This window comes from Gracilinanus agilis, chromosome 5 (genome assembly GCF_016433145.1).
Source record: "Gracilinanus agilis isolate LMUSP501 chromosome 5, AgileGrace, whole genome shotgun sequence".
In the NCBI taxonomy this organism is placed as follows: Eukaryota; Metazoa; Chordata; class Mammalia; order Didelphimorphia; family Didelphidae; genus Gracilinanus; species Gracilinanus agilis.
In genome coordinates this window covers 311,624,038-311,647,171 of record NC_058134.1, presented here as the reverse complement: position 1 = coordinate 311,647,171, position 23,134 = coordinate 311,624,038, and the positions used below count along the sequence as shown (strand labels likewise).

General features: G+C 40.2%; 2 protein-coding genes across 2 annotated transcripts in view; one reads left to right on the top strand and one right to left on the bottom strand.

The window, feature by feature from the left end:
- BICD1 (BICD cargo adaptor 1) overlaps positions 1–23,134 on the top strand; it is a 150,231-nt gene that overhangs the window by 12,860 nt on the left and 114,237 nt on the right. Inside the window, exons 6-8 of the mRNA XM_044679310.1 lie at positions 207–256; positions 615–761; positions 1,645–1,857. Coding sequence (XP_044535245.1) covers positions 207–256; positions 615–761; positions 1,645–1,857 — 410 coding nt within the window. The remainder of the gene's footprint in view (positions 1–206; positions 257–614; positions 762–1,644; positions 1,858–23,134) is intronic.
- LOC123249584 (phospholipid scramblase 1-like) lies at positions 5,843–7,260 on the bottom strand. The gene is given in 2 exon segments (XM_044678654.1): positions 5,843–6,172; positions 6,174–7,260. Coding segments are annotated over 2 exon segments (864 nt in total). The 5' UTR covers positions 6,939–7,260; the 3' UTR covers positions 5,843–6,073.

The following is a 23,134-nucleotide window of genomic DNA, read 5'->3' as shown; positions in this document are numbered from 1 at the left end:
TGCTAAATTTTTACTGCAGACATTTATATCTCAAAAAAATCAGCAAAGGCTACAAATCGGGGCTTGATTTATTGTTTTATGGATCGTCTAGACTTCAATAAGTAATAGGGAAGATGTTACCAATGTAGATTAAATTTACAAGTGCATCTGATGTAGGGTTGTTGTTGTTGCCGATTTTTGAGACCTGGTTGTTAAACATTTACCAGCCCACTCCGAATATGACCCATATGTCAGAGCAGGCTATACGATAAGACCAGTAAATGGCATATTTTTTGTTTATTGAAGATATCTTCAGAATAAATTCCTAGTGAAGACCAGTCTGTTTGCTAAAGCTGTGGGATCCTGCTAATGAGGTCTGTGCAATCTACCCCTTGTCTGCAACTCCCACTGTGTCCACTCTGCTTCAGACCTTAATTCCATTTCTCTTGGGCTAATATAATAATCTCTTAACAAGTCTTCTTAGAGTCAGTCTCCCTCCCCATTGTAGGTCATCCCAAAAGTCAGAGCCAGAATAATCTTATTAACACAGCGCATGTTATACTGCTCTACTCCAAACCCATTAGGGTTTCTCATTGCCTACATCAGAGCGCCCCAATTCCCTCGCTTTGTTTTAGCCAGCCTGCCTCTCCAGGCTCATCCCGTATGCCCTAATGAATGCCCCACGGAGCGGGATTCTTTGTTGCTGCCTGCACTTGCCCAACATTTTCCTTCTCTGGGCTCTTTTTCACACTGGTAAGCAGAAGGACCGGGGCCAGGGCCAGGTAAACAGGGTTAAGTGACTTGTCCAGGCACCATAGTTAGGAAGTGTCTGAGGCCAGATTTGACTTCAGGTTCTCCCCACTCCAGACCTGGTGCCGTCTCCCCTCTATCCTTTGCGCTACCTAGCTGTCCCTCCTCCTCATTTTTATGACAGAAAGTGACTTCCATGATCTAGTCTGGCGATCCATGAAAGCTCCCCTCTGATGTAGATGTGGGGCAGTGCGAATGTAGGTTCAGATCATACCTCTGATGCCGACCACCTGAGTAATTGTGGACAAGTCATTTAACCTGGCCTGGCTTCAGCGTTCGCCTCTACTAAATGGGGCCTTGATTGTATTGCCTCTAATGGCCTTTCCAGCTCTAGATCTATGTATGGTCCTATCACGGGATGAACTGAAAGCTCTCCCATCCTACAAAATGTAACTTAAATCATCTCCCATCCGTGAAATCTCTCATAATCTCAGAGAAAATTCTTTCATCTTCGCTTGCTGGAAGACTGGGCCATCCTTAAGCACTCGTCCTGTTAGGTTCTGCATTTTGCATGGTCAGTCCTTTATGCTTGCCATGACTTCTTGTGAATTCTTCATAAAGCAGAGGAAGGACCCAAACAATTAGCCCCCTTCCCTTTGTGGTTTGAATAGTCCATGGCTACCAGGTAAGGCACCAGGTCTATTGAAGTGCCGTCGATCTTTGGAGACCATGTGCTGATCTTGGGACCTGCCGCATCCCTCGTTTTAGCTCGTAGCCTCTTTGCACACGGAGGTCTTGCTTCCTTTTCCCTCGCGTCCCGTCACGCGGCTCGGTGAGTGAGATGTCGTAGGTAGTTACTAATCGATCAGTGAATGGATGCTATGTTTCACCGTCACATGCCTTTCACTCCTCTAGGCATTTGGGCAGTCGTTTTCCATCCACCGCAAAGTCGCTGAGGATGGGGAGACTCGTGAAGAAACCCTGCTGCAGGAGTCCGCTTCCAAGGAGGCCTACTACCTGGGCAAGATCCTGGAGATGCAGAACGAGCTGAAGCAGGGCCGGACTGTGGTGACCAACATTCAGGCGGAGAACGAGCGCCTCACAGCCGTCGTTCAGGATCTGAAAGAGGTAAACAATAGGGGAACCCTTCCAAGTTGGCCAGGAGAGATGAAAGAAAAGAATGGAAGCCGCTTTGGGCAAGGCTGCTCTAGGAATCCAGAAATCAGCTGTAAACAGTGCTGAGAACTTCTCCGGCTTTGTGGCGTCCTCACGGTGGACGTGGTCAGACTGGGGGGGGGGCGGCCCGGATCAGATACTACAAGTTGTTTAAGTGGGGGGGGGCAGCTCAGGAGAGGATCCTTCATGACGTGTGGTAGCTACGTGAGGTAGTATTTGGAGGAATAAGTACAACAGGACGAATGTCTGGGAAACTAGCCAGACAAGGAGTCCTCATCCCGTAGCTGGGAGGACATTTCCATGTCACTGTCGGATAATGAGGAAGCTCCTGTTCCTGTGCAGTCAGGAAGGGAACTTGGATGTGGAAAATAGATTAGGAGAAGGGCAGCTGGGTGGCTCAGGGGATAGAGAGTCAGTCCTGGAGGTGGGAGGTCCTGGGTTCAAATGTGACCTCAGACACTTCCTCGCTGGGCAGGTCACTTAACACTCTTTTGCCCTGGAACTGATGCACAGTATTGATTTCAAGATAGAAGGCTCTATTCAGACTCCATCAGTTCTTCCTCTGGAGGCAGATGGCATTTCTCACGAGTTCGTAGGGACTGTCTTGGATCGCTCTGTTACTAAGAATAGCCAAGTTCTTCACAGTTGTTCGCCCCACAACGTTGCTGCTACTATTCCCTCACGATCACATACGACAGCTCGTTCAGCCATTCCCCAACTGACTGACATGCTCTCAATTTCAAATTCCTACGACCACAAGAAGAGCCGTTATAAATATTTGGGGGGGGCAGCTGGGTGGCTCAGTGCATTGAGAGCCAGGCCTAGGCACAGGAGGTCTTGGATTTAAATCTGGACTCGGTCATTTCCCAGTTGTGCGGCCCTGGGCAAGTCACTTCACCCCCATTTGCCTAGCCCTTATTGCTCTTCTGCCTTGGAACCAGAACACAATGTTGATCCCAAGACAGAAGGGAAAGGCTTAAAAAATATATTTTTTTGTACACGTCCTTTTCACTTAAAAACAAAACTCTTTGGGCTACAGACCTAGTAGTAGTATGGCTGGATCAAAGACTATGCACCATTTTTAAGCCCTTTTGGCATCGTTTCAAATTGCCCTCTAGAATGGTTGGATCAGCTCTCACACAATAGTGTATTAGTGCCTCAGTTTTCCCATTCACCTCCAACACGCATCATTTTTCTTTTCTGTCCCTTGAGCTAACCTGTTCAGTGTGAGGTAATAGCTCACAATTGGTTGAACTTGCATTTCTCTAATCAAGAGTGATTCAGAGCATTTTTTTCAGCCGACTATAATTAGCTTTGATTCCTTTGTCTGAAAACTGCCTTGTCATAGCCTTTGCCCATTTATCAAATGGAGAGTTAACTTATATTCTTATAAGTTTGACTTAGTTCTCCATATATTTGGGAAATAAGACCTTTATCAGAAAGCCCCCAAACCTGTGCAATGCATAACTGTAGACCTCCCACCTCCATGGAGAGGGGGGCTGGGTGTGTCCTCTCATGTCTCTTCTTTTGACTTACGCTTGATCTTTATACTTTTGCCATGTTCACTTTCAACTTTTTTGGTATGTTCATTCCATTTATATTGAAGTCATTATTATCATTGCTTGGATTATTTCACGCTGCATTAGTTCATGTAGATCTTTTCATGGTTCTCTGTATTTCTCATGTTTATACATAGTTTTTAAAATTTAAATTTGTTATTTTTTTAACCCCTCACCTTCCATCTTAGAGTCAGTACTGTGTATTGGCTCCAAGACAGAAGAGTGGTAAGGGTAGGCAATGGGGGTCACGTGACTTGCCCAGGGTCACACGGCTGAGAAGTGTCTGAGGCTGGATTTGAACGTAGGACCTCCCTTCTCTAGGCCTGGCTCTCCATCCACTGAGTCACCCAGCTGCTCCCTCGTCATGTATTTTTACAATTCCTTTAAATTTTTTTTTGCATTCCAAATTCTTTCCCTCCCTCCATCTTCCCTACTCCTCTATTGAGAAGGCAATTAGTATGATATAAATAGTATATGTGAATCATGCAAAATTAGGGCATGTTGCAAAAAAAACCACAAGAAAATTTTTTTTTAAATCGCATTTCAATTTGCATTCAGTTCATCGGTTCTTTGTCTGGAGATGGATGCCATTTTTCATCATGGCAGAATTGTCTTGGTTAATTGTACTGATCAAAGTAGCTAATTCTTTCACAATTGATCATCATGATACTTCCTTTACTGTGTACAATGACCTGGTTTTGCTCATTTCACTCTGCATCAATTCATGTAGATCTTCTAAGATTTTTTTTAAACCATCCCTCTTGTCATTTCTTCTAGCACAATAATATTCCATCAGAATCTTATATCACAACTTGTTTAGCCATTCCCCAATTGATGAGCATCCCTTCGGTTCCAGTCCTTTGCCATCACAAAAAGAACTGCTATAAATTTCTTTGCAAAGTAGTGGTGTTGCCAGGCCACAGGTATATACAATTTGACAGCCCTTCGGGCATAGTTTGTTCTCCAGCATGGTTGGGCAGTTCACAACTTCACCCAAAGTGCCTTATTATCTCCCTGTTTTTCCACATCAAATCCAGCATTTGTCATTTTCCTTTTTGCCACGTTACCCAATTTGATAGGTATGAGGTGGTTCCTCAGACTTGTTTTAAGATAGTTTTGTTTTATTTTTCTGAAAGCTACCTGTTTGTATCCTTTAACTATTTGTCAGTTGGGAAATGGTTCTTATTTTCACAAAACTGATTCCGTTCTTTATATATTTGAGAAATGTCAAAGAAACTTGCTGTAAAAATTATTTTCTAGTTTCTTGCTTCTAATTTTGTTTTGCTTGTGCAAAGAGTTTTTCGTTTTAGGTAATTAAAATTTTCCATTTTGTTTCCCATTATCCTCTCTATCCCATTTGGTCATTTACTCTTCCCTTATCCAAAGGACTGACAGAAATAATTTTCCGTGCTCCCCTAATTTGCTCATGATATCACTCTTTATGTCTAAATAACATGAATTTTGGCTTTTTCATGGTATATAGTGTGAGATACTGGTCTATGCCTAGTTTTTTTTTTAAGAGATGCAATATGTTGGATTTATTTAACATAAGAAAATCTGCATAGATTAATTTATACAACAGGAAATTAATTTAATTGATCAAAGAGTTATAAAGTAATTGACCATGTAAATAAATATTTGCGTATAACATGATAGTTTCAGTAGAAGAAAGGAAATGACCATCTTAAGAATGTTCCCTTGGTTGAGAAAAACTATCAGATCCTTTCTTTTTCCTCCTAGGTTGTTAATATCAGTCATATAGTCAATAAACATTAATTAAGCATTTACCATGTGCCAGGCACTGTGTTAAATGCTAAAGATCCGAAAAAGAGGCAAAAGACTATCTCTACCCTCAAGGATATCCCAATGATTCATTAGATAAACAAGAAAAAATAGTCATCACTCTATAATAAAAGTCATAAAAATAAAGTAATTTCGTAAGTTTTTCTTTTGGAAAAAAAATTATAGTCACAATAGCTAAGTTTCATTAGAGCACAGCTGTCTTGGTCATCAGATGATTAACAAATGTTATTTTTTCTATATTGTTAGTAAGTGCTATTATGTCTTATTTGGGTGCATTTTCAAACTATATTAAAGCTTGAAAAATGAATTATGCATTTTTGCATATTATATAATTAGCAATTATTTATACATTTTAGCTAGCTACAAGTTAAACCATGATTTTTTAAGTTTCCATAAAAAAGACAATATAGATCATAACAATTTTATGTAGTACTCACTTTTTACCTAAACATCAAACATTACTTATATGTTGTCCCCAAAGTAAACATTTTACATTCAAAACAGATCTGATATATCAGACTTTTGTAAATCATTGATATGATCAATAGATCAATCATATGTCTACAGATAAATGACCTTATAGGTCATATAATCCATCTTCCTTATTTTACATATGGGGAAACCAAGGAAGGGTCTATTCCATAGTATGAAAAAAATAGCATAAACCTGAGGATGTTAACCTTATAGAGAGCCTGTCAATATAAGTATACAATTTTTAAGTTGATTTTTTAAAAATCCCATTATATTTCCAATTCATATGTCCCAGTACAAGTCCTTCAAATGAAAGTAGGGAGAAATCCATCCAATTATTGCCATACTCCTGCCCTTGAGCCACCACCTCCACTTTTTTCAAAAAACATAAAGTCGATGAGGAAGCAAGCACCCAGCATGACAGCCTTCATTTTTCACATCAAGGTCTATTGGGAACTGAATTGAAAAGTTATCTGAATCTGTAAATGCTTCTTTTACAAATCCTGTCCATTGTTTTGTAATTTTCCCAACTATTGCATCTTCATTAAGAGATTTTATATCAAAGTCAATGTTTGAACAACAACTGCAAGCAATACATGGGCCAACGATTTTCAACACCTCCTCTTGGTGCTCATTTAGAACTGCCAACTTTGGCAAAAAAGGGTGCCATGTTTGGACAACATAACCTATTGGTACACCAGGAGGTGACTGTATTTCCAACTTCTGCAGGCAGCAGGGGAAACAACAGGAAGCACATCTCAAAGGTCTCTCAAACTGTATCACTTCCCGGTTGGAATGGTCCAGAATTTTCATCACAAAAGGTCTTAAGGATCCACAGCAGTTTCGAGTACAGAAATCATTTTCCTCTGCTGCAAAGTAAACCCTCTGCCCAAGGCTATTCTTAATTTCATATTTGTTGTTGGTTTCAAAACCTGTGAGCACTTCCAGAAGTTCAATTTGCTGGTGGATCAGTAATTGGTCTATCTGAGTTAAATATTCCAGTCCAGGTGGACAATTCATTGGTGGTGGTGCTGGTATCCATTGTGTTGGTGGAGGCATACCAGGCTGAGGTTGATTAGAAAAGGCGACAGGTTGTTGATAGACAGGAAATCCAGCAGGGCCAGGACCTGTATGTACTGGAGGGCCTTGAAATGTTCCTACTGGTTGCTGAGGGAACCCTTGTCCACCTTGATTGTACATGGCTGTTAGCTGGTTCCAAAGTCTGTCTCCTTTTGAAAAGTTCAGAGGAAATGAAGTTATACCCGGTGCAGTGAAGGTCCAGACAGTTCAAGAAGATTCCTCTTTTTCTTCCCTTCTCCCTGGATGCAGACGCTCTCAAGTCCTCAGAGGCCACTCCACTTCTAATATGACCTACTTCCCACTCGGTCGGTCTGTCTTGCCTTTCCCTCTTTTTCTCTTTCTCACTCACACACATACAAACAGAAAGAGGGAGTGGCCCTTGGCTGCGGGAATAAGATCTTTTCACTCTGGTCTCTACGTGGACCCGGATGTTTTTATTGCTCTGTTCCACCCCTAAACCCTTACTATGAAAGATGAATTACCTACCTAACTCTGCTCAGCTGGCGTGGCTCCTGAACTGGGAGGCTAAAAACCCTTCCCAGAACCTATGCCTAGTTTTTGCCCAACTACTTTTTCAATTTTCCCTGCAATTTTTGTCAAATGGTGAGTTCTTGTCCTAAAAGCTTGGATCTTTGTGTTGATCAAACACTAGATTATGATAATGATTTACTACTGTGTATTGTGTATGTAATGTATCCCACTGATCCTCCACTTTATTTCTTAGCCAGTATCAGCTTGTTTTGCTGATTACTACTTTGTGATATAGTTTAAAATCTGATACTACGATACCACCTTCCTTCACATTTTTTTCATTGATCTCCTTGATAGTTTTTACTTTTTGTTCTTCCAGATGAATTTGCTATTCTTTTTTTCTAGATCTACGAAATAATCTTTTGGTAGTTTGATGGGAAATAATGAATAAGCATATAAATTTCTGTAGAATTGTCATTTTTATTACATTGACTTGACCTACCCATGAGCAATGAATATTTTCCCAGAAAAGAGCTATCTTTATTTGTGTAGAAAACTCCCAAGTTTTTCTCGGCAGTTAGATCTCCAAGCGTTTCATATTGTTTATGGATATTGTAAGTGGAATTTATATTTCCATCTTTTCCTGATGGGTTTTGTTAGCAACACAACGAAATGCCAATGATTTACGTGGGAATATTTTATATTCTGGAACTTTGTTAGTTGTTTCAATTCATTTTTTAGTTCATTCTCTAGAGTTCTCTAAGTATACTATCATGTCCTCCCCAAAGAATAATGGTTGTATTTCCTTATTGCTTATTCTTATTCCTTCAATTCTTTTTTCTTGCCTTATTGCTATAGCTAGAATAGTGGGGATAATGGACATCCTTGCTTTACCTTCATCTCATATTTTATTCCCATTTTGGATAAGGCTTACTCTTGGTTTTAGAGATATATTACTTGTCATTTTAAGAAAAGCTTTGTTTAGTCCCATGTTTTCTAGTGTTTTTCATAGGAGCAGATTTCATATTTTGTCAAAATCTTCCTGCATTTATTGACATGGTTGGTTAGACTTATCGTTTTCCTAATATTGAGCCATCCTGGCATGAATCCCAACAGGCTGTAGTAGATCCTTCTGATATAGTGCTGTAATCTCTTTGCTAGTATTTTATTTAAAATTTTCCATCAGTATTCATGAGAGAAATTGGCCTATAGTTTTCTTTCTCTGTTTTTGCTTTTCCTAGCTTAGGTATCAAAACTGTATTTGTATCTTGGAAGACATTTAATAGGATTCTGTCAGCTATTTAAAAAATAGTTGTTATCATATTAGAATTAGTGATTCTTTAAACGTTTGGTAAAATTCACATGTAATTCCACCTGGCCCGGGAGATTTTTTTTTTAGGGAGCTCATTGATAGCTTTCCTTAATTCTGTCAGTAACAGACGGTACCGACGTTTTCTTCGCAGTGCCCCGGCCATCCTGTGGGGCTGTTTGTTAAACTGGCGCTCTGTCTATTACTGAAAACCAAGATTTCTTAGCAGAACTCTGTCACCCATTTGGAGATCTTGACAATGGACTCAGGTGTTGGTACTAATGCTTGTTTCTGTTTGAGCTTTTTCCGAGCTGAGACCATGCTGGGGCAATTCTCTTTCAGCCCATTTCTTAACTGGGGCTAATTGTGATGAATTAATTGTGATTTTCTTCGTCTTCAAAGTATGAATCAATAAAGGAAACATAGCTCCCTCCCAGACATTAGCAACAGCCAGCACGGGGTCATCATCTCAGAGGCACCGTGTGCCTGCCCTAGGAAGGACACATGCTGACTGCTGAGATTTCTTCTCAGACCTTAAAATCCTCAGCGTATTGAGCGATGTTCGATGGAAACAAACTGTGGTCTCTCTGCCAGGGATATCAGGTGTCGTTGTCAGGAAGTCTCCTGGCAGGTGCCATCTTGGAGAAATTCACTCTTTTGGCACAGAACTGCTCCCACACCTCCCAAACTGACATTAGTGTGTAGCATATAAAGAAGGTTTGTTTGGCTCCGCAAAGGCCAACACTGATGAATGTGTTAAGTATGTCCCCTTTTCTCCTATGACACTGCCACTGCTCTGGTGCCAGCTCTCATCATCTTGTGCCTAGATTAATGCAATAGTCTATTGGGTCCTTCTGCCTCAAGTTTCTTCTCACTGCAATCCACCCTCCATTCAGCAACTAAAGTGATTTTCCCAAGGCATAGGTCCAATGATCACGTCACTCCCCCTACTCCATAAACTCTAGTGGCTCCCTATTGCCTATGGCTCAAATACAGAATGATCTGGCATTCAAAGATACAACCTAGCTCCTTCCTAGCTCTTTCAAAAACAAGTCACTACATTTCTCAGCTCTGGGCATTTTCTCTGCCTGTCCCCTCAACCAAAATCCCACCGTCTACAGGAAAACCTCCTCACACCCTTTGGAATCTAGTGCTTTCCTTTTGTTAACTATTTCCAAACTAAATATATTGGTTTGCATTTTATTGCAAGCAAGACTTCTGTTGGAAAACAGATTGCAAAAAGCCCCAGTGGTCGTAGCTGCCTGGTAGAATACTGACTTCTGCCCAGGTACCATTTCTGTAAGAGATAAGCCAAGGAAGGATAATTCAGAGCTAGGAGCCTTGGCCAAAAGGATGTCCTACACCTAACTGTGAGGCAAAAATTCCCATCCTTCAGAGCCCAACGTGCCTGCTGTAGTTCTCCTTAGGAGTGTGGGTTTGTGTCTGTACACCAGCATCTCCTGGATCGACCTATGTTATGATTAAAATTTTCTTGAAATTAATCTTTGGCTAAGAACATAAATTGGTTGATTGCGTTAGGTTTATTGGTGAGGCCAGCATCATAATCTATAAAGAGATATAGGTCTCCGTGGCTCTCTTGAGACCATGGACAGCCCCAGTTGGGGCAGACAGTCTAATAAATTGGTTTTTAGGAGCTCATTATTCAGCCCATTGACCATCCCAAAACTTCTTTCAGTGGTGCTAGCTAATCAAGAAGTGGTCCATCAGCCACCCCCATCCCCACCCCATCCCCACCCCATCCCCACCCCATCCCCACCAGCGAACAGGCCACAGATGAAGGAAAAGAACCTGCATCCTCTTCATTTTTTATCCAAATTCTGTTGAAAAGGCAGGTGTGAGCTGGGCTTCCCAAGGACAAAGAAGATGCACAAAGCAGCTGGCTGGATGGGATCTGTGACTCAGACCCCAGACCCAGGAAGACACAAACAGTGTAGAAAAATAAATTCTCACCCCTGTTATGGGGTTTGGGCATGAGGGACCTCTGCCTGGTCTCTATGTTCTCAGGCAGTCCTCAGAGGGAGCTGGGAGACTTACTGCTCAGGCTGGCCGCCAGCGAGTCCAGGAGAATCTTCACTTCCAGCCGGTCGGAGGACGTCTTCTTGGCTGAGGCCAAGGCTCGGCACTTTCCTGCCTCCCGAGGCCTCTCTGCTTCTGGCTCCTCCGTATGAATGAATGGAGAACCAGGAGCTATTTGAAGGTGGAAACCTTTCGTAAGGGCCGGCAAGTTCTTGCCCTCGTGGCGTGTATCGTCTATTGGGGAAATCACAGCGATCTAGTTATAACTTAGGGACGTGCTCAAGCTCCCGGAAAAAGGGTTGGCGGTTACCTTTTCTCGGATATCCAGAGACAACGTTAGCTCCTGTTTGGCGCATGGTTATTGGCTGGCTAGGCACGTCCTCTCCTATTCCCACAGACGTGCAGAAAGGCTGGGGTGCGAGCGCACACGCCATTTCCACGTAACCCGCCTCCTGTTATGTCTGGAAGCCCGGCAGGCACTCAGTGCCACCCCGATGAGTGAGCCTGGGCTGAGGGGCAGGGATGGAGCCGGCAACAGTGAAGGAGAGGCGCCCCGCTGGGTTTCCGAGGCGGCCCCTCTGCCTTCTCTCCCCTCGTGTCCCGGATGGCCGCTCTGGCTTTGGCTGAGCACGTGGACAATCGTACCTGTTGGCCTTCCGTGTCCGCAGCTTGAGATTTGTGGGCGAGCCGCGCCTGCTCCTGCTCCTGCTCCTGCTCCTCTGGGGGCCTCGCGGAAGGTCACTCTGAAGGTCGTACGTATTCCGTGCCCATCAGGGATGAGGCGGCCTTCATGGGATGATCCACGGATTTCCTGTTCTGGCCCTTTCTCTTGTCTGCAGGCTCAGGCCGAATCTCTTCTCAGAGGGTCAGGAGAAGCCGCCATTAGCATCCGCGGGTCACAGGTCAGATTGCTCGCGGCTGCTCAGGGGGAATGAATGTATAAAATTGTTGGGGGATTCCAGCGACAGAATAATTCATGGGGACGAACCTGCGCTTTAAGGCAGCCTGAAACTCCCGAGTCATTGGCAAAACCAGGGCGGCCTGCGTGGTTTTGTGACGTTCCTTTCTGGGATAGCGGTGCCGGTGGGGGAGGTCCAAACAGGTCCTTTCCCTGGTCCAGGGAATTCCCGGGGAAGTCGTCCGATAACTTGTCTGTAACTCGGAGCCTCCCAGCGTGTTATGCCCTGCGAAACCCTTTTGTTAAAAAAAACAAAAAAAGCGTTGGGGGCTTGTAGGGTCGTTTCCTCGACGCCTCCGCCAGGCTCTTCAATTTACTCAGGAAGGCAGAGAATAGCTTCTTGTAATCAGAGGACTGTCTCCTCGCTGGGCGCGTTGGGTGGGTAACGGCTGCCAAAACGTGAGATTATGGAGGTCAGAACCTGGGGCTTATTATTAGGGCAAGTCTGGGTTCAGGCCCCCGAGAAAACCGGAGCAACTCCGAGGATTCCGAGCGGGCTTTGCACACGCAGATGACGTCAGCGTGTCCGAGAAAGAATTTGTTTACATACGGCAACCTTGTACACTCCTCTCTGGCCCCAAGAACTCGGGAGAGGAGAGAGCCGTAGCCCTAGTGCCTTCGGTGTCATCAAAGTGAATAAACTTCGTTAACTAGAGTCACCAATTCATCTATCCCCCAAGGAAACAGACCTCATCAAACGTACTCTCCAGGCAAACTAAGTCGGGTTCCAGATTAAATTATATTTAGAGGATTCCCAATAGGCTGATTTCTATGGCACCAGGGAGTCAGGTACAACTTAGATTCTTCTTCTGTCTTCTTTTCTAAGGAATATTGAAGGTCTTAAGTAAGATTTCACATCCCAGGAGACAGTTTTTGGCTAATATTGAGACAAAGATTGCAAGAGGAATGTCCCTCACTCCCAAATAATAAAGAGAAAAATAAGAAATTCCCCAGACACTATAATGGTAACTTTAGCCCTCCTCCCTCAGCTCCAAATTAAAAGGTAATGGATTTGTTATGCAATTATAATCATAAAACATTAACTTTTATCTTGCCTATAATTATGAAAACTAAATATAAAATGAGAAATGTGATTATGCTTACTGTTACCTGGAGACCTCATGTTAAGTTTCTTTATTTTACAAATTCTGTTGGATACCATAACACGTTTAATGAAAAAAAGTTACCCCTTGGAATATGTTTAACATGATAATCACATGTGAACTTAATTTCTGGGTTGTTAATATTCTTTATCTTAATGAAGGCTGACAACATTTGTCTCAACAACAGTCTTAAATCTGGTTCCCCACTGAGTTTATTTCTGTATTTTGATTTAAAACAAGAATAAAGTAAAAATGTTCACTTACATAATAAATACATGTTAGAAAATGGTAAGAAAATTGTATTAAATTCTCTTGGTGAGAGCTGGAAATGGATTTTTTTTTAGTCTGTAACCAATTGACAAAAAGGAATAGCTTGTTCCAAAATCAAAATATTTACTTTTCTACACTTTAACAAACAGGGATACATCAAATTATTAATGCCTTTGAAGTTCAATTACATGTGTTGCTTCATTTTTAGCCATTTTATATGTAAACTAACATTTGTAAGGAAAGAATCCCTTTAGACATGGCTTTCTTCTCTTCTCCCGGGGCCATACTCTCAGAGAAACTCTTACTGAATGACTCACCTATAGAGATCCAGCTCTATATTTCTGGGGGTCCTGAGTGGCATTTAGTGGCGTCAGATGGAATGAAAACAGTCAGACTAAATGCTTAGCTCATAACTGCTCCAACTTCATGGAGTCTTGAGTTTAATATATACTGGTTTCACAAAAAGAGCACAGAGAAAGAATCACAGCTGGGAAGGGGTTACAAATTATACAAAAACCCATTAAGTCTAAAAAGTAGAGAGATAGGTCCAGGGTCAAAGGCCAAATTCCAACCACCAATTAGTAAGAGGTTGATTCTGGGAGCAGAAATATATTTCATAGAGATCCTAAACAAATTGATTCCTGTACTCTTGATTTACAGGATTGCACCTGGTCAGATAAAGTCTTGTCTAGCTTTGTCTGTTTCCGGCCTTGATTGTCTAAGTAATATATTTTTCGGAGTTCAGGCTTCTTAATTATCAAGGAGAGAAATTGTTAACTCTGTACCTTCTGGTTTTCTAGGAACAAAACTTTTCAATAAATCTATAATGTTTTTCCAATAAGAAAAGGTATGGATCATAAAAGGGGTCAAAAGAGGAGTCTCAGATTTTTATCTATTTGAGATTCTATTTCACTTATTGGCCTCCCACACTCACCATTGTGACCAACAAGTGCTTTGGAAAGTAAACCAGCCTGAAGAACAGTAGTATGATTGGGGGTTATATTTAAATAGGAAAAGAGACTCAATAGTGCACTGAGAACCAAAGGATCATTTCCTTCTGCAGAACATTTGGATGGCTTGTAATGCACATTCCCTGGAATCATGGTTTTCTATCAACTTGACATTTGTGCAGCCACATTTGTAAAATCTGGATCATGTGCCTGTGTAAAGAGGTCCCTGCGCATACAGGGAAACGGGACGTGGGGAGGTACTCTGGCGCATGGGACAGACAGCACATGAGGAGGTGATCGTGAGTCTGACCATCCACTGCGAACTGGTTTGTGCTTGAATGTTGAACCACTGGTAGGAGTTTGGAGACAATCCAAGAGGTTGAAAAACTGCAAGGGCACATGGACAGATGTGGTCAGAGTTTGATAGACTCACTGCATAAACACCAAAGTCGTGGTAAGCGCGATCAGGACTAGAATCTGCAGAAATAAAACTAGAATGCTTCAAAAATGCACAAGCTTGTTGTCACTGAGGGAAAATAGATTTCTAACGTAATTGGCCAATTATTTATCTCTTAGGGCACCATTAAGGAATTTTAGTGTGAACCTTTTGGAACATCATGGTCTATGAAGGCTTCAAGACTGCTTTTAATGTGAGTGTCCAGCCATCACAGTTTTTTAACTCCCTAACTTTTGTGAAGGAAGAATTCAAATGTTTGTTCCTGGAAGTACTGAGAGATTCAGGATTTCCTCCCTGGACCTGTTTGCCTGACTAGTATATGTCAGGAACAGGGCACAAACCCTGCTTTTCCTGATTCTGAGATCTGACCTCTCTCTGCCTAATCATGCTGCTTTCAAACTTTCTAAACTCTTCCAGAAAAAACTAAAGCTTCATTATTACTATTGAATCATGATCTATGAAGTCTATTGCCATCAGTTGGAACTTCTGTTTTAATCCCCAGAAAGGTTTACAAATTAAAATGGAGGTTCATTTACTCAGCAGGGTCCACTCAGTCTTAGGGTTACTAATACCCACTTTCCTATGGGATACTTCTCAAAATACCACTCTTCCTGTTTGGTGACTGTCAGCAGTGCTGAGGAAGAGGGCACTGAGCCACTCCAAGGTCAGACAGTGTTATCACCCCTCTTATTGTCATGAGTAAATCCACTATTAAGCTTTGGACTAAGAGAAATGCCAGTGAGTTGACAAATGCTCTAAATGTGTACGTGCAGATTCTCAGATGTTACTACCATTTTTGGCCTCTATAGCATTTGAAGAAAAGAACAAAATAAAGAACTGGGAATGTCTGTGTTTCTCATATTTTGTTTCATTTCTAGTTTTCTCTTTGAGGGATTAGAAAATATCTATTTACAGAGGGGTTCTACTAAATCACTTGGTTTGTGAGTGAATGTGTATGGTTAAGTATTTAAGCCCTCTTTTCCTCCCTGTTAGTCTCCTAATAGAGAAAGAAGTTGCAGATCTGTGTCACTTGATGTGGATTGAACCTGAGGCTGACTTCTGAAATATTTCTGGCCCATTACATTAGAGTCTGCCTACATGTTTTTTTGGTTTTTTTTTTGTTTTTTGTTTTTTGGTTTCTAATCCACTCTGCTATTTGCTTCCGTTTTATGAGTGAGTTCATCCCATTCACATTCAGAGTTATAATTATCAGTTGTGCATTCGCTGACATTTTTGTATCCTCCCCTAGTCCTACCTCTTCTTCTTACACTATTTCCTTTTAAACCAGTGGTTTGCTTTAAGCAGGTATCCCTTATCTCCTCCCTTGATTAACTTCCCTTTCTACCCCCTCCCTTATTATTCCCCTTTTTTTATTTTTAAAGGCCTAATGAATTCCCTCCCCCTTCTTCTCCCCTCCCTTTTTTGACCTCCCCACTCCCCTGCTCCCCTTGGTTTATCCCTTCTGACTTTCTCAGTAGATAGAGTTTTATATTCCAATGGATAATATAGCTACTCTTCCCTCTCCGGGTTGATTACACTGAGAGTAAGGTTTAAATATTACTTCTTAATGCTCTCTTCCTCTCCTTCTTATAATAGTATTTGTCCCCTCCCCTTCCCATGCCCTCTTTGTGTGTAATAGAATATCCTATTTTTCTTATTCACTCAAGTTTCTCTTGGTGTCCCCTACTATTCACCCCCCTCTTTCCCAACCCCCATATCATCTTAGACCATTTAGTATTCCACCCTCTCCCTATGAATTATTCTTCTGATTACTGTAATAGTGAATACTATAATAGTGAATAGAGTTCACTACAGAGAATTATACATAGCATTTCTCCACATAGGAATACAGATAATTAGATCTTATTGAAGCCCTTAAAGAGGCAAATTTAAAAAATATGAGTTTTCTTTCTTTCCCCTCTGTTTCTTATTTACCTTTTCATGTTTCTCTTGATTTTTGTGGTTGGATATCAAACTTTCCATTTAGTCCTGGTCTTTTCTGTGCAAATACTTGGAAATCTTCTATCTTGTTGAATGCCCAAACTTTCCCCTGGAAGTATATAGTTAGTTTGGATGGGTAGGTGATCCTTGGTTGAAGACCCAGTTCTCTTGCCTTTCTGAATATCATATTCCAACCCTTGCGGTCTTTTAGTGTGGATGTTGCCAGATCCTGTGTGATCCTGATTGGTGCTCCTTGATATTTGAATTGTCTCTTTCTGGCTTCTTGTAAGATTTTTTTCTTTTACTTGGAAGCTCTTGAATTTGGCTATTATATTCCTGGGGGTTGTCTTTTCAGGGTCTAGTGTAGAGGGTGATCTGTGGATCCTTTCAATGTCTATATTGCCCCCTTGTTGTAAAACTCCAGGGCAATTTTGCTGAATAATTTCTTTTAGTATGGAGTCCAAATTTCTATTAATTTCTGGTTTTTGATGAAGACCAATGATTCTCAGATTGTCTCTTCTAGACCTGTTTTCTTGGTCTGTCACTTTCTCATTGAGATATTTCATGTTTCCTTCTATTTTATCAGTCTTTTGACTTTGTTTTATTTGTTCTTGTTGTTTTGAGAGATCATTAGCTTCTAATTGCTCAATTCTAGCCTTTAGGGACTGGTTTTTGGTTATAATCTTTTGGTTTTCCTTTTCAATCTGGTCATTTCTGGTGTTCAATTTACTTATCAGTTCATTTGATTTCTGAGCCTCACTTTCCAATTGCAAAATTCTGCCTTTTAAACTGTTATTTTCTTGCCAGATCGCTTCCATCTTTCTCATCATCTCAGATTTGAACTCTTCAGTAGCTTGTGACCAGTTTTCATTATTTTGGGAAGGTTTGGATATGTACTTGTTTGTTCTCCTCTGTTGTTTGCTCTGTTGTCTGGATTTTCTCTGTGTAAAAGTTGTCAAGTGTTAAAGATTTCTTCTTGATGATCCTTCTCTTGTGGGGTTTCTGATTTTGGCTTGCCATTTTTAGCCCTGCGCCTTCTCAGCTTTATCCTCATACTCAGGGTCTGTCTGTGCTCTCTAGGCTCCCGAGGTCTCAGGTCTCTTTGTTCTTGGGGTCAAGCCTCCTGGTGGTCTCCCCGTCTACCCCTCTGCCTGAGGCTCCTTCAACAGTCTCAGGGTGCTGCTTCCACCTGCCTATATGTTTTAAAAAAAGTTTTGTTGATTTGTTTTAACATTACAAACATTTCTAGATTACCCATACTCCCTGATAGATCTCTTATAACAAAATAGAACAATTAAGTAAAATCAATAATTCAGTGACCTCACCTACACCTACACTTTCAGTAGGCAACAGTACATTTTTGCAGCACCCTCACCCAAACACAACTCTATTAATTTTTTTAACCGAACTCTGTTTTCATCTCATTCCATTCTTCACCCTATTAAAAAAGGAAAGAAAAATAGATTCCATCTAACAAATATTCATAATTGACCAAAATGAATTCCTTCAGAATATATAAAAACATGCCTTATTGAAGCTAAGTCAATTGTACAAAAAAACCAAGCCATTTCCCAATTGATAAATGGTCAAGGGTCATGAATAGGCAGTTTTTAGATAAAGAAATCAAAACTATCAATAAACACATGAAAAAGTGTTATAAATGTCTCATGATTAGAGAAATGCAAATCAAAACAACACTGAGGTACCACCTCATACCTAGCAGATTGGCTAATATGACAGTAAAGGAAAATAATAAGTGTTGGAGGGGTTGTGGCAAAATTAGGACACTAATGCATTGCTGGTGGATTTGTGAATTGGTCCAACCATTCTGGATGGCAATTTGGAAGTATGCCCAAAGGGTACTTGCCCTTTGTTCCAGCCATATCACTGCTGGGTTTGTACCCCAAAGAGATAAGGAAAAATACATGTACAAAAATATTTATAGCCTCGCTCTTTGTAATGGCAAAAAATTAAAAATTGAGGTGGTGTCCTTCGATTGGGGAATGGCTGAACAAATTGTGGTATCTGCTGGTGATGGAATACTATTGTGCTGTAAAGAAGTATGAACTGGGGATTTCTATGTGAATTGGGAAGACCTCCAGGAATTGATGCAGAGTGAAAGGAGCAGAGCCAGAAGAACATTGTACACAAGAGACTGATACACTGTGGTACAATCAAACATAACAGACTTCTCTACTAGCAGCAATGCAGTGATACAGGACAATCTGGAGGGACTTAGGAGAAAGAAAATTATCCACATTCAGAGGAAGAACTGTGGGAGCAGAAATGTAGAAGAAAAGCATAGGTTCCATCATGTGGTTCAATGGGGATATGATTGAGATTTTGGAGTTAAAAAATCACTCTATTGCAAATATTAATAATGTATAAATAGGTTTTGAACCATGATATGTATATAACCCAGTGAAACTGCTTGTCAGCTCTGAGACGGGGGAGGGAGAAGGAGAGGGAAAGAACATGAATTATGTAACTGTGGGAAAAAAAAACACTTAAAATTAATTAATTAAATTTTAGGACTATGCCTTATTCTGCCCCCTAAATTTATCACTTCTCTTTTAAAATAGTAAAATTCATCATGGGTCTTCTGGAATCATGGATGGCTGTTGTATTGATCATGGTTCCTACAATTTTCAAAGTTGTTTGTGTTTATAGTGTTGTTATTGTATAAATGATTCTGATTCTACTCATTTCATTCTCCATTAATTTGTTAAAGTCTTTAAAATTGTTCATTTTTATAATATTGTTATTACAATAGAGATTGTTCATCTAGTTCTATTTATTTCATTCTGTATCAGTTTATGTATCTATAGCTTTATCTTTTCATTTCTGTTTGCAAGCACCTATTTCCTTATTTCTTATAGAGCAATAGTATTCCATTACATTCATATCCCACAATTTATCTAGCCATTCTCCAACTGATTGATCTGCCTGTAGTTTCCAGTGGCTTTTTTTGGCCACAACAAAAAGAACTGCCGTAAGTATGTTTTGTATGTAAGGGATAATTTCCTCTTTCTTTTGTATCTTTTGGGTATAGACATAACATGGCTCTCTCTAGCTAGGTCAGAGGGCAAACATTGTTTTGTGACTTTTTGTGTATCATTCCAAGCTGCTTTCCACACTGGCTGTGCGTTCTGATTGCTCACGGGTTCACCGAGAGCCTGTCAGCGTGCTTGTTTTCCCACAGCCACTTCAACAGTCATCATGTTCCTTCTTTTAAATCATCTTTGTCAATAGGATAGGATGGAGGTAGAATCTCAGAGTCATTTTAATTTGCATTTTAAAAATTAGTAGTCAGTTTTCCATATGGCTCTAGATAATCTGTTCCCTTGAAAACCTTCATAAATGTTTCTAGACCACTTCTCAGTTGAGTGATGGCTCTTATTTGTATAAATTTGAACCAGGATCTTGTATGAAGTAAGAACTTTATCACAGAAGCTTGAAGCAATTTCCCCCCCTAGTAAATTATTTTCCTGTAATCTTGACTTTGGTAGATTTATTTGTGCAAAATCTTTTTTAGTTGCCTGGCCAATTCATTAATCTACGCTTTCTCTCTATTATTGATATAAATATTTAAAGATACAAATTCTTCCCTAAGTACCACTTTGGCTGCATCCCACAAATTTTGGTATGTTATCTCATTGCTGTCATTACCCTTAATAAAATTATTGATTGTTTCTATGATCTCTTCTTTGATCCACTCATTCTTTAAGATTAGATTATTTCATTTTCAGTTGGTTTTTTAATGTATAAACAGGTTTAAAGGCCCTTTGTTGAATATCATTTTTATTGCATTATGGTCAGAAAAGGCGGATTTAATATTTGTTTTTCTGCATTTGTTGGAAGTGTTTACAACATCGTACGTTTTTATGAAGGTGTCATGTCCAGTGGAGAAGTAGGTATTGGCCTTTCTTTTTCCCACTCAGTATTTTCCAGATATCTATCATATCTATTTTTTTGAAAATTCAATGTATTCCCTTCACTTATTTCTTGCTTGTGGTTGATTTCTCCAGGTCTAAGAGGGGCTAAATTGAGGTCTCTTACTCTTATACTATCTGTTTTCCCCTATACCAGATTTAATTTTCCTTCAAGAATTTAGATGCTTTGTCCCTTGGTACATACATGTTCAATATTGACAGGAATTCATTGGCTCTGCTACCTTTTGGAAAATGTTGTTTCTGTGATTATTTCTTTTAATTGGGCCAATTTTTTCTTTCATTTCTCTGAGATAATGATTGCTATACTTGCCATTTTTTTTTTTAGTTCAGGCCACACATAATAGATTCTGTTCCAGTCTCTTATTTTAACTGGATTAGCTTCCTGTTTCAAGTGTGTTTCTTCTAAATAGCACATTGTTGACTTGTGAGAGGAGGAAGGCAGTCTGTGAGGTAGCTAGGTGGAGCAGTGGTTAGAGGAATTCTGGGCATTATGTAAGTGCTCATCCCCCCAGTGATTGTGGAGTCATTGATCACAGGTTCTGATTGTTTTCCTAAATAACATTTTAGTCATTGTACAGATTTTCCTCCTAGTTCTGTTAACCTCTCTCGGCATCAGTCTATTTTGTCAGAAATCATCCTACGTTTCTCGGAATCTATCCCTTCTATGATGGGGATGGCATGATACGATTCCACTGCATTCACATGTCACAGCTAGTTCAGGCATCACCACTTAATAGACATCTTTTGTTTCCACTTATTTGCTTTTATAAAAACTGAAGCTGTAAATTTTTTGTGCATATGGGTTCTTCTCCCCCTTCTTTGGCCTCATTTGATATAAATCTAGTTGTGGTCTCTCTGGGTCAAAGAATAGGCCCAGTTTATGCTTTCTGAAGTTGCTTTTCTATAATGGTTGGATCAATTTACATTTCCACCAATGAGTGCATTTATATGTTTAGCTTCTTCATCACCATTAGTTATTTTCCATTTTTGTCATTTTTGCCAATCTGATGGCTGCGAAACCTCCCAATCTTGTTTTAATGCGCATTTCTCTGAGGATTACTGATTTGTAGCATTTTTCACATGGCTCTTCATAGCTTGCCTTTCTTCAAACAACTACTTGGACAGTTGTATACTGGGAGCTAAGATGGCAGGGTAAAGACTGCTCCACTCCTGGGATCCCTCCACACACAGAGGAAAAGACAGTAAATTGCCTTAAACCAAAGGAAAGCTGGAGGAACACATCTCACTGGGGTAAGAGGAGAGAATGACCAGGCAACATAGCCTAGGCCACGAGCAGCAGAGGGGGCACCAGGCTGGCCCATGAAGCAACAGGGAACTAGAAGAATGAGGTGCTGAGTATAGCTGGACAAAATGGCTACAAATCTCCCCAGAGTAAGCTAGCAAAGCCATCTCCTCAATAGATACACTGTGAGAAACAAGGGCAGCTAGGTCTACCCCTAAATGCCAGAGAAAAATACTCTACAGGTTTGGAGCTTTGAACCTTCTACCCCAGGAACAAAGAATAACCTCAACATATGGATAATGTAACAAGGGGAAAAACAATTAGAAAAATGTGCAAAAGACAAAAAAATCCTGACCATAGAAAGTTACAACAGTGCCAAAAAGGAAACGTGCAGTCTCAAAGAAAAATGTGAAAGGATGTCTGGCTCCAAAAGAACCCTTGAAAGAACTTGAAAATTAGTTAAAAAAACAAATAGTAAGAGAATTGACAGAAAAAACTCAGTAGGTGGGAAAACATTCACTGAAAAATCAATTTCTTAAAAACTAGAATAGGCCAAAAGGAAATGGAGGCACACAAATACACTGAAGAAAGCAATTCTCTAAGGAATAGAATGGACCAAGTGGAAATGGAGGCAAAAGAAAAAAACACTTAAGAAAACAACTCTTTTAAGAGTAGGATGGGCCAAATGAAATCTAAAAACTCAAGAAAGAAAATGACTCCCTAAAAATTAGCATTGGACAAAAATAAGTTAATTTATAAGACATCAGGAAACAATAAAGCAGAATCCAAAAATAGAAGAAAATCTAAAATATCTCATTGGGAAAATGACCAACCTGGAAAAGAGATCCAATGTGAGAATCTAAGAATCATTATAATAATTGAAAGACCAAAGAAAGAAAAAAAGAGGCTGGACACAATATTACAAGAAATCATCAGGACAAACTACTTTGATTTCCTCAAACAAGAGGGAAAGATAGAAACTGAGAGAATGCACCAATCATCTCCTGAAAGAGACCATAAAATAAAATACCCCAGGACTATTACTGCCAAATTCCAGGAATCCCAGGCCAAGGAAAAAGTACTGCAAGGATCCAGAAGGGAACAATTCAAATACTGTGGAAACGAAAATTTGAATATTGTAGATGAAAATTATGGAACAGTTAGGGTTACACAGGACCTAGCAGCTTCCATATTAAAGGACTGAAAGGCATGAAATATGTATAATAAAAATAATGAAAGACCATTGACAAAGGACTCACTAGTACATGGCACCTTCACAAAATCTACCGTATACTAGGGCACATACTAGAGTATATGCCAATAAATCCAACAATCTAAGTGAAATAGATGAATACTTACCCAAAAAACCTGCTCAGATTAACAAAAGAGGAAATAAAATATTTAATCCCATCACAGAAAAAGAAATTGAACAAATCATCAAACATCAAATATCAAACAAATCATCACTAAAGAAAAGGACCCAGGGCCAGATAGATTCATAAGTGTTCTCTGCCAGACATTCAAAGAAAAACTAACTCCAATAATCACATAAACCCATTTGGAAAAATAGGGGAAGAGAGAATCCTTCCAAACTCTTTTTATGACACAAATATGGCACTGATAA